At 44.5% G+C, this 12,216-nt stretch overlaps 1 protein-coding gene across 2 annotated transcripts in view; it reads left to right on the forward strand.

The window, feature by feature from the left end:
• Window positions 1–12,216, forward strand: part of CORO6 (coronin 6) — a 113,298-nt gene that overhangs the window by 71,113 nt on the left and 29,969 nt on the right. For both annotated transcript variants that reach the window (XM_069761168.1, XM_069761167.1), the window contains exon 3: window positions 1,214–1,336. In XM_069761168.1, the coding sequence (XP_069617269.1) occupies window positions 1,214–1,336 (123 nt within the window). The remainder of the gene's footprint in view (window positions 1–1,213; window positions 1,337–12,216) is intronic.

Genomic DNA, 12,216 nt, shown 5'->3' on the forward strand with positions numbered 1-12,216 from the left:
TCTTGGGTTAATGTTTCTATATGTGTCAGGCTATGTGCACACTTTCAGGTATTTTTGTGGTAAAAACGCTATAAAAATTCATTAAAAACGCATACATTATGCATCCTATCATTTAGAATGCATTCTGCATGTTTTGTGCACATGATGTGTTTTTTTCCGCGAAAAAAAAAAAACCGCATCGCGGTAAAAAAAAGCAGCATGTTCATTAATTTTGCGGATTTTCTGCTTTTTTCCCGCTATTCTATGCATTTGGGAAAAACCCCACAAAAAACGCACCTAAAACGCATCAAAAACGCATGAAAAACGCTAAAAAAACCGCATGCGGATTTCTGGCAGAAATGTCTGTTTTTTGTCAGGAAAATTTCTGCAAGAAATCCTGATGTGTGCACATACCCTCAATGTCGTCCACGCCTGCAGCATTCACGGATAGAACTTGTACCCATTATAGTCTATGGAACTTTTCATATGTCCGTGTATTTTTGCAGTCCGAGTGGTCCACACAAAATCAGAGACATGTCCGATCTTTCAAACTTGACAATGCAAGTCTGCGATAAAATCTCATCGAACTTGGTTGCCATTCACTGACTGCTTGACTGGAGAAGCTTGAGAAACCCCCATTAGTTATTTTTTTCATCTGAGAAAAGCTGATAAAACTGAAAAAAAGTCTGATGAAAATTGGATCAGGAACACTAATGAAACTTGGACCGTATTTTTGCGTTTGAGAAAAATAACTGACGTCTGAATGAGCGCTTAGGGTATGTGCACACGATGCGGATTTTGCTGCGGATCCGCAGCGTTTCCGCAGCTACGGATCCGCAGCAGTTTCCCATGAGTTTACAGTACAATGTACAACTTATGGGAACCAAAAAACGCAGTGCACATGCTGCGGAAAAAAGCGCATGGAAACGCAGCGGTTTACATTCCGCAGCATATCACTTCTTTCTGTGGATTCCGCAGCGGTTTTACACCTGCTCCAATAGAAAACCGCAATGAAATCCACGGTAAATCCACGATAAATCTGCAGCAAAAAACGCCGCGTTTTTGCCCTGCAGATTGATCAAATCCACTGCGGAAAAATCCGCAGAGGACCATTCTACGTGTGCACATAGCCTTATGGTGAATTGTCTCCATACATACGATATATACAGATATAGATACATACAGTTTCTACAAACATAAATATGACCTGTTTTATGTTTCATTTTTGGTTTAGACAGGACGTGTGGATAAGAATCATCCCTCAGTCAGCGGGCATACAGCACCAGTACTGGATATAGATTGGTGCCCTCACAACGACAATGTCATTGCCAGTGCGTCAGATGACACTACAATCATGGTAAGTGATATTCAGCAACATTTCAGGCTTAGTCTTTGTTTTAGGCCGGTTTCACACGTCCAGATAATTCCGGTACCGGAATTATCCGTGTCCGTGTGGCCCTACGTTTCTGTGGCACATCAGTGTGGCACACGGGCGGCACACGTGTGCCGCCCATGTGCCCACTGGGTACCACACGCACCGTGCTGGGTACCACACGTACCAGCATCTGGTACTGAAGCCCCAATTCATATCTTCCCTGCAGCAGCGTTTGCTGCAGAGAAGATATGAATAATAGTGTTTAAAATAAAGATCTATGTGCCCCCCGCCCTCCCACCCCGCTGTTCTGAAAATACTCACCCAGCTCCCTCGTTGGCTGTCGCTGCTTCCTGTTCTGGCCGCATCTTCTCCTGCATGCGGTCACGTGGGGCCGCCGATTACAGTAATGAATATGTAGCTCCACCCCTATGGGAGGTGGAGCCGCATATACATTACTGTAAATGAGCGGCCCCACGTGACCGCATACAGGAGAAGATGCGGCCAGAACAGGAAGCAGCGCCAGCCAGCGAGGGAGCGAGCAGGGTGAGTATTTTCAGAACAGTGGGGGGGGAGGGGGGGGCGCTCAGGGGGCACGATTATTCATATCTTCTCTACAGCAAACGCTGCTGCACAGAAGATATGAATCGTGGCTTCAGCACCAGTGGGGGGGACAGCGCTTAATGTAGCGCTGTCTCCTGCACGGCACACGGACTGCACACGGACAACGTCCGTGTGCGGTATGTGTTTTACAGGGACCCATTGACTTTAATGGGTCTGTGTAATACGTGCGCTCCCACGAACACTGACATGTCTCCGTGTTTGGCACACGGAGACACGGTCCGCAAAAAATCAATGACATCTGCACAGATGCATTGATTTTTATGTGTCTACGTGTGTCAGTGGCTCCGGTACGTGAAGAAACTGTCACCTCACGTACCGGAGACACTGACGTGTGAAATAGGCCTTAATGATCATGTCAGATGTTACACATTTCCACTTGTTCGTTTGGTAATAGTCTGTATTTTATACATCTGACAGCTGGTAGATCCATTATGTTGGTGACATTTTTGGAATTCACCTGTGAAATGTCTGTGCTAGCCCATCTGTGCTTTCTTTATGACTGAGGCACAACTGAATTGTTGCATACCCCCATTTATGCCACAGCATGACTACACAAACCTCATAAGCATATACTCATATTTTTGATGAGACAAGATTGCCCAAAACTCGCAATTCTAACATTTTAATTATTATTTTCTTTATATGGAATCATTTTATATTTTTAAAGATCTGAGTTTTAGACCTTTTGGATAAACCAATATGCTTATTTTTAAGATTTTATTTTCACATGTCATTTTTTTTTATTTAGGTCATACCTGTCAATGAGCAATTGTTAGATTTAAGCCCTGTTCACACTGCATTTACACAGGGCATCCATGAACGCCTTAGCCCCAATGAAGCCACAGGCTTCGTTGGAGGCTCCATTTGAATCCTATTTTTGGGGGAATCAATTTTTGGCAGAATTTTTATTTTCCAAAGGATTTGTTGACAGTGAGTTTTGGAAGTGGAGACACTGAAAAACCCTATAAAGAATCCCTCTATACTCCTAAAACCTCTAGTTTCTGCTCAGTTTATATTCCAGAAACTTAGTTAAACGACTCAGTGTAAAGGCACCCTTAGGGTATGTGCAAAAGCGCCCCATCAAAGGAACATAATGCACAACAACGTCTAAATGATATTTCTGTGCACATGTTCCGTCCCATGTCACTTCTTTTAACCGTTTCAGTGATCAGAAACCTTTAAGGCTGCCGTCCACTATCAGTATTTGGTCAGTATTTTATATCAGTATTTGTAAGCCAAAACCAGGAGTGAGTGATAAATACAGAAGTGGTGCATATGTTTCTATTATACTTTTCCTCTATTTGTTCCACTCCTGGTTTTGGCTTACAAATACTGATGTAAAATACTGACCAAATACTGATAGTGTGACGGCAGCCTAAGCAGTTAAATGAGGCGACTTGCTCATTCTTCAGGTGGCTTGCACTCAGAAGCTGACCGCTGCCTGTCAATCACAATACAATGTGAACAACGACCTCAGCCATAGGGTATTGTGCACACAACCACTTTTTCAAATCAGTCAACCCACTGAGATTTTCAACGGGAACACATTTCTGGAAACACTGGCTTTTTTTCTGAAATGTCTTTTTTAGCGTTTTTAGTTTTTATGTTGTTATTTTCTGACTTTTCTGACCACCAACAGGTATTTTGAGCGTATTTATATAGTTTTTTGAGGAGTCTTTTAAGCAGCTCATGCCCATATCAACCTTCTGTCTATATAGACACAGATCATAGGAAGCTGAAAAAATGATACCTTGATATCTGCGATCCAATCTTTTATTTCAGAGAAATCCACATTTTTCTTAATATGTAAATGAGCTGTTAAGATCTATGGGCCGGACATAGATCTCCCTGAGAATCTGCCTCCAGAGATTATTAGAAATGAGAGTGATCCAGTGTGATATGTGATGGCCTCTCTCTGTTCTCACCTTAGAACTGTGTGTGTGATTATACCTGAAGTATCTGCAGGTTGGGCCTCTTTCACACTTCCGTCGTTTAGGGGCCGTCGCAATGCGTCGTTCCGTGCAAAATACGCAGGATGCGTTTTTTGCACATAGACTTGTATTACCGACGCATCGCGACGTATGGACACAGGTTCCATACGTTGTGCACTGGATGCGTCAGTATTTGGCGGACCGTCGTGGTGAAAAAATGTTCAAGGGAACGTTTTTTTGTACGTCGGGTCCTGCAATTCCTACTGCGCATGCCCAGCCGGAACTCCATCCCCTCCTCCCCGGGACTATACAGTGGGCAGCGGACGTGTTGATACTGTGTCCGCTGCCCACGTTGCACAGAATTTTCACAATGTCCGTCGGTACGTCGCACCAATGCTTTGTGACGGCCCCGTACCGACGGAAGTGTGAAAGAAGCCTTAATCTCAGCTTCCAGCTGACAGGCAGACAGTGCTACACTACAGCAGAGTTGTGAGAGCTGCAGCCAATGTGTTTGTAAGGAGACAAAGTTCAGTTCTACTGTTCTGTGTTATTACATCTCTCACACTAAAAAATAAGCTCTGGAGGCAGATTCTCGGGGAGATCTATGTCCGACTCATACGTGGATTTCTCTGGAATAAGAAATCAGATTGCAGATATCAAGGTATCATATTATTTATCTTTCTATGACTTACATGCCCATATAGCTGGCTGATAAGTTTGATCCTACTGAAGATTCTCTTTTAACAGCAAAGTTGTTTTTCAATAGAAAGAATCATTTAAGATTTTTTCGAGAGATTTTTCATGTATTTTACTTGGAGTGGACCCATTCTAAAAGACTCCTCCAAAAAATCTGTGTGCACATATCCCAAAAAAAGAAACATTTCCTGAACCAGCTTCCGCTCAAAATACTCATAGTTTATGAGCGACTCAACAAACCCAGTATGAACATAGCCCCTGAAGAACTTTTACTACATATTGAGTATTTGTCTGTCAGCAATTACAACACATTATTTCCTTGAACTGTTCTCCTGTAGTGTTTTATTGTTGAATTGATATGCTTGATACAAGTAATGTTGGAGCCACTAGAACATTTTCTGGAGTGTGGTATTACCTTGGCCTTAAGTATCTGGTTATATATAGAGCATGCAGCCATGTGCCCTGCTCTAAAGTCTGAATCCCACACTGTGATACAGCAGTTCTAATAATACCTCCCTCACTAGAAGGAGATGGGGACAGGGAAGCAGCGGAACAGATGCCAAAAACTGAGGCCAGCTTGTGACGGGAGTCAGGGGATTCCAGTAAGCTGTTATTCAGGCACTACCACGTGGTGATTTTTAGTTTTCAAGATTCAGGAAAAGCGGCGTCTCCTTTTCAGATCATGATATTAATGACTATGGGATTGTGCCAGCGGAACACAATACTTCTCAGCTTCGGATCCACCCATCGTTTTACTGTAGCTGCCACAAAATAAACAAGTGAAAACAATTGGATAGAGAATAAAGTGCATTAGAAAGTTGTGTGGTCTATTTAAAGCAATGCTTTATGCCAGCTAAAAAAATTGCCTATAGATAACTAATGCGTAGACTTACTTCATACTTGGTGCAGTGCTTTTGATCATTGCTGCCTCCATTTTCAAGTGATGTCTCCAATTCCTCTGTGTCCAGAATGGCCACCAAAGAGGAATGGGGAGCTCAGAGAAGTCTGAACCATGTCTTCCTGCACCTCCACTGCTGCTGTAGCACCCCAGGTAACGGGTTGCTACAGTGATGCTGCCTTTCCCTCAGGCAGGGTAATGTCACACTTGGAGGCAATGGAGTTCTTTTTACCAGGTAAGGCACCCACACCCAACACATTCCAAAATCAGGCCAGGGAGGGGAGCTCAGGACCTGGATTCAGGGGAGCTCCGCTAAGCTTTATGTATCCTGACCTGGAGGAGGAGCCAGTTAGTTATTCAGAGACACTGAAGGAGAAGGAAGTCTGGAACTGAGTGCAGACAGAGAGGCCTGGCAGCCACGAGGGAGCTGCAGCCTCTGGAAGGAGCAAAAACCTGGAGGGCTGTTGTATGTGGTGGAGCTACAGAGGGATGGAGCAGAGGAGAGATAAAGGGCTCAGAGGGGAAGAGAGGTAGGACACCCTTAGAGCCATAGCGCAGAAGCCAGGTACTGGGAGCCCGAGGCCTTAGTGGAATTGTATGACACTTGGCAGAACCAGAGGACTAAGAATGTTATGTGATTGGCCCACACCATGCCTGAGACACAACAGCACCTGAAGAGCCCGGGGCAAGATAGAGTCCCTGTAAAACGGCTCAAGCAGCCCGTCGTGCAGGTACCTTTCCCAGGACAGGGGGAAAGAACGAGGACCTTTGTTAGAAAGCTTCAGGCAGCAGGGACCTCACACAACAGTGCAAGGAGGAAAGGTTCACGGACCTCAACTGGGAAGGAGTTTCTCCCATTGCCTCTGAGCCGGCCAGACCACCACCACCCGTGCCTGGTATCCTGGACTGTGGCCTGCTAACAGTAAACCAGGTAAAGACTTTATCCCTGGTGTCCTCTATTCATTCCTCGGCATATAACATCTCTGCCACACACCTTGGGAGACCTGGGGACCCCGCTTCACGTGCTGCTGTAGTCCAGACAATGATAATCACCAGGCGATAAAACCTTCAGTGTATAAAAAAGCACACCCTAAAATGTGACACATCATTTAAACCGGTGTCTTAACTCCTACTGTCACAACTCTGTTGTCGGTTGTCCCAGGACCAGGGGCTCCTTCTCTGTCAATAACGCTAGGGGCGCCCTAGCTAACCCTGTTTCCTGGATTACTTCTGATGGTGAAGATGCTGGGACCACATACCTTGCGTTAGCTCTTGAATCTGCCCTCAGTCTGTACCATTCCCCTGCCAAGGGAAGAGGGGAGTAATAGTGTACCATAATACACCAGCAAGAATAACAAGGTAATACAAATAGGGGTTACAAAAAATACCAAACATACAAATATACACACGTAAAACAGAGGGATGCATCAGGGAGTGGAGGATGGGATTAAACCAAAGTACGAGAATAAAGGGAATTATCAAACACTCAAAACCTACCAACAGTTTCAGATAAATCCACCAAACGCCTTCTCCAATAACCAACAATCTCCAGTCATGCAGCATAACTCTGACAATGAGTGCTAGCTAGGGCCCAGTTTATATAAGAGATGGGAGTGGCTAATATTGCACAGCTGAGAGCCTTAACACTCCAGGAGCTCTCAACTGATCAGATTAACCCCTGCACTGCTGAAAGGCATTTACACCTTTTAATATGAAGGTAAAGTGCTTCTTATCACTGCAGGAGTAGACGAAATCTCCTGTCTACTCTCTGTCACATTAAACCCGTGACACCTACCTCATGTTTTCCTTGAATTACATACAAACACCTGCTGACAGATTGCTTATAAGAGGCCCAGGTGAGATCAGAGGTGGACAACAAGGTTCCATAGTAACTTAATGCATACCAGAGCAGAGGGAGGTGACCAAAGAAGAAAGACACTGAGATAAATGCTAGAGCTAGGAAAGTTCAGTAACAAGACTATTGTATATTTTCAATATATTGAAGAAGTTGTCATGGCTTATAATATTGATGACTTATATTTTGGATCGATCATCAATGTCAGATCAGTGAGAGTCTGACACCAGGCATGTGGCCGAACATAAGCAGGAGACAGAACAGCAAAGATCTATTAACTGTGTAGAACATCAGCTGAGCTGCAATTCAGTTGGAGCTCAAAACAGATGTATGGTAGAAGTGATGTGTGTTAGTGCAGCACCCCAGGGTCCTGGTCGTTGCAGTAATATAATTCTCCTCTAGGGGGGAGTGATGTTACGTTTGGAGACAATAAACAAAATCTCTTACCGGGTACCACAAACATACAACACATTTCATACTCCAGTCCACTAAGGGGAGCTATGCCCCTATTTATTAGGGCACTCTTCACAATTAGGTAAAACTGGTGGCCTGGATAGGAAGTTAGGCAGTTGCTGGCTGAGCTTTGGCTCAGGTAGTTGGTCCCTGACAGGGGTGGGATCCTGTCAGAGGCCCAGACAGAAGGTCACGGAGCTGCGCCCGCCCCACGTGCGGCAGTTCCTAAGAAAGGACACAAACAGAGAACTGTATTGTAGAGAGGGTGAAGAAGTCATAGCAAAGGAGTGGATACCAGAAGGAGTTCTGCCCTGCACAGGCTGCCTCCTTCTGAGGCGCAGGATCCCGGTAGCCGGAACACCAAGGGAACAACAGTCCTTTATGCCTTGCTCCAGAGACCGGCAGGACAGCTAATTGCAAGTTACTGATCCGCCCCATACCCAGGAGGCAAGGTGGCACCCACAAGAGGCTGGGGCATGCTAGAGTCCCTGTAAAAAGACTCAGGCCACCGGTCATACGGGTTGTCCTATCCATCTGGGGGAAAGAGAGAGACATAATATCTAGAACATCTACAACAGTTGTGAGGACCTTATGAGAGGCTCAGCAGTAAGGTACTACAGCACCCAGGCACTAGAGGAAGGCTACTGATTTCCACCTGGATAAGGGGATTCTGGATTTGCCTCCAATTCGTCCGGACTCTGCCTGCCCTGTGATCTGTGCTCTGGACTGTGGATGCTGAAGCCTTCAGTAAAAGGTAAAGAGACTGCAACCTTGTGTCCTCGTTCTTCACTGCGCCTCACACCATCACCATCTATACACTGGGAAGCCCTGGGGACATACTTCACCTGTGGGAAGGTATACCATCTAGGTGCCATAACATCACCCCTGCGGACCCCTTAAAGCAGCATCGGTCAACCTGACCGAATACCACAGGTGGCGTCACGAACATTTACCCTTTAAAGACCTTTCCCCCTTTTACAACGAACGTCCCGAGGGCCATGGACCGGGTCAGCCATCGTGACATCCCCTGAGAACCGAAGGACCCGGTACCGAGTACCCCACTGCCCTACGGGGGCGCTCCATTAGACTCCCACCTGTCTGATATACTGGGGAAAGGTCATCAGTCTAATAAGCATGGATAAACCTTATAATTTGCTGACAATGAAGGGTGTTCTGTCTTCTTACATTTTTTCACAGTATGCAATCTGACATACAGCATAAACATTCTCTGTCTTCCAAAATAGGAAGACCGTTGATATATATGAATCGAAATGTATGTGGTAAAACTACAAGAATACATATAACAGGTATAAGTATTGAGCTTAGAATATCACATAACTACAATATTTACAATTAATAGTGAAACCATAAAGCAAGATGGAGCTTGTACATGTGAACACATAACTTAGTAACAATCACCGTCTGACTTAACAACAGTTCTGAATACACAGTACCACATAACAGAGATAGTTCCCATACCAGATATACTTTATCCATGATAATGGAGTTTTAGTAACACAATTCAGGAGTAGGTTTTAACCAACAGTTCTGCTAGACTGCTTCTTACAAAATGACTGCTTCACCAGGACCTTTTTACCAAAAATGCATTGGATTCTCCAACAATGAAACTGACAGCTTTACAGAAAAACAACTTGTAATACAATTAAACGTCACCAGATGGTTCTATTACCACACTGGATGTCAGTAACAGAATATTACAGCTTATTAAAGTGACAACAGTAATTTTAACCTTGTTTTTTGCTCTAACGGGCAGAACAAAAGGAACACTGTCATGTACATTTGATAAATAAATCAGTCCGAGAAGACATTATACTGAGCCTTGTTATTTCAGTTACTGTATATGCAGAGTGGAGCAGCCAATGACCAAAGCATATTCACTGCGGCACTCTGCATAGAGGAGGTACCAAACTAGAGACCACCTTTTATATGTTCTAGATCAGCATATTAAAAGGGGTTAATTATTGTAATTATTTAAAAATAGGTGTGGTTGAGCCCTGCTTTGTTCAATTCCAAGAGACCTACTTTATATCCCTGTCTTATATGAAACTAATTTGCGGTTTATGCTGTAATGTCATCTCTGGACAGAGTTACGCTGTGTTGATGGATGATAAAAACGCTTAAACACAACATTTAGTTAAAAATAGTATTATGATGTTCTCATTTACATACCATTCATACTGCAGTCAAAGAGACTTAATGAGTGTCAGACTGCTTTGTGGTCATTGTTGTGGCATGTCTTGTATGTGCTTTCTTCCTTTACTAACCATAGAAGGACAATTGTGATGATCATGATAGGATCATATGTCATCTAACCGAGAGAAAGAGGTATTAAACGTTTTATATAGTTTGGATTATACTACAACTAAACATTGACTAACGATAACCATAAAAATGTCACAAAGGAGAGAGGACTGAAGCAAATCAAAAGTGGATCATTCCATAAAGTTTTCTAAAAGGTACATATCTGCCGTAAATTCACACACATAAAACTCCTCACCACATTTTCAGTACAAGGGAAAAGTCATAGCACAACCATACTATGTATCGGTGAGCCAGCTTGGGGATTTTGCTGTTAGAATTCTGTGAAACACATCTTACACTTGACAACGATGTATCAAAAACTGCTATTCCCAGAATATTAAGTTATCCTCTATCTTGTGGGTCTAGGTTACAGAATCTAAAAAGACCAGCCCAGCTCCTGAAGTAGACGTCACCACACTGAAACGGGATGTCATCAGGGACGTCTGTTTTGTTGCAAGTCTGGTCTCTGCTCACTATGTTTGGCATGTTCAGTCCTTTTCAGTGCGCAATGACAGTGCGCTCTCTTGCCAGCTCACCACTTCTCTTTAGATTTGGCAAAGGAGTGCACTGTCACTGCGCATTAAAAAGAATATAGCATAGCAAGCGCATACTGAGCATGCATTGAAATCGATAAGCGGAACATGCTCAGTAGGGTAGAGACTAACTGTGCTCCTGACACGGATGTTACTGATAATGTCCCATTTCGAGGAAAGGGGTGACAGCAACAGGGGCAGTAGCCGCAGCACCAGCCGCCTGATGACTCATTTGAGAATCCCCTGTGCCTGCTGACATAGGCCGGCCTCCCACCAGCGAGTTTTACGGACGTAAGAGAGGTGTTGAAAATACGGATTGCATACGGTACAATGCTTCTCTATGCCCCTGCTCCTGTCAGCCGTATTTTACTGATCCGTATTATACGGTCTTCAACGGCCGTAGAAAATCGCAGCATGCTGCGTTTGTTACCGTATTGCGCAAAAAATCTGCCAATGAAAGTCTATGGGGGCCAGAAAAATACGGATTACACACGGACCAGCAGTGTGACTTGCGAAAAAAATACGCAGCGGTGTTAGAGAGAAAAGCCGGCAATTCAGAGCGGTGTGCAGTAAAATCACACTGACAGTCTACAATAGAATAGGTAGAATAAATGTGTACACATAGAATAGGTATATATATATATATATATATATATATATATATATATACTAGATTGTGGCCCGATTCTAACGCATCGGGTATTCTAGAATATGCATGTCCCCGTAGTATATGGACAATGATGATTCCAGAATTCGCGGCAGACTGTGCCCGTCGCTGATTGGTCGAGGTGACCTTTATGACATCATCGTCGCCATGGCAACCATTATGATATCTACATTGATACTGTGCCCGTCGCTGATTGGTCGAGGCGAATTCGCGGCAGACTGTGCCCGTCGCTGATTGGTCAAGGCAACCTTTATGACTGGTGGCCTAGACCAATCAGAGACGCTGGATTTCCAGGACAGACAGACAGAAAGACAGACAGACAGACGGAAAAACCCTTAGACAATTCTAACGCATCGGGTATTCTAGAATATGCATGTCCCCGTAGTATATGGACAATGATGATTCCAGAATTCGCGGCAGACTGTGCCCGTCGCTGATTGGTCGAGGTGACCATTATGACATCATCGTCGCCATGGCAACCATTATGACATGTACGTTGATACTGTGCCCGTCGCTGATTGGTCGAGGCGAATTCGCGGCAGACTGTGCCCGTCGCTGATTGGTCGAGGCAACCTTTATGACTGGCGGCCTCGACCAATCAGAGACGCGGGATGTCTACGTCCTTTATGACATCATCATCGCCATGCTGTGCCCATCGCTGATTGGTCGAGGCCGCCAGGCCGCCAGGCCAATCAGAGACACGGGATTTCCTGGACAGACAGACAGACAGATTGTGGCCCGATTCTAACGCATCGGGTATTCTAGAATATGCATGTCCCCGTAGTATATGGACAATGATGATTCCAGAATTCGCGGCAGACTGTGCCTGTCGCTGATTGGTCGAGGCAACCTTTATGACATCATCATCGCCATGGCAACCATTATG

The sequence above is a fragment of the Ranitomeya imitator genome, chromosome 3, assembly GCF_032444005.1.
Source record: "Ranitomeya imitator isolate aRanImi1 chromosome 3, aRanImi1.pri, whole genome shotgun sequence".
Taxonomy (NCBI): Eukaryota; Metazoa; Chordata; class Amphibia; order Anura; family Dendrobatidae; genus Ranitomeya; species Ranitomeya imitator.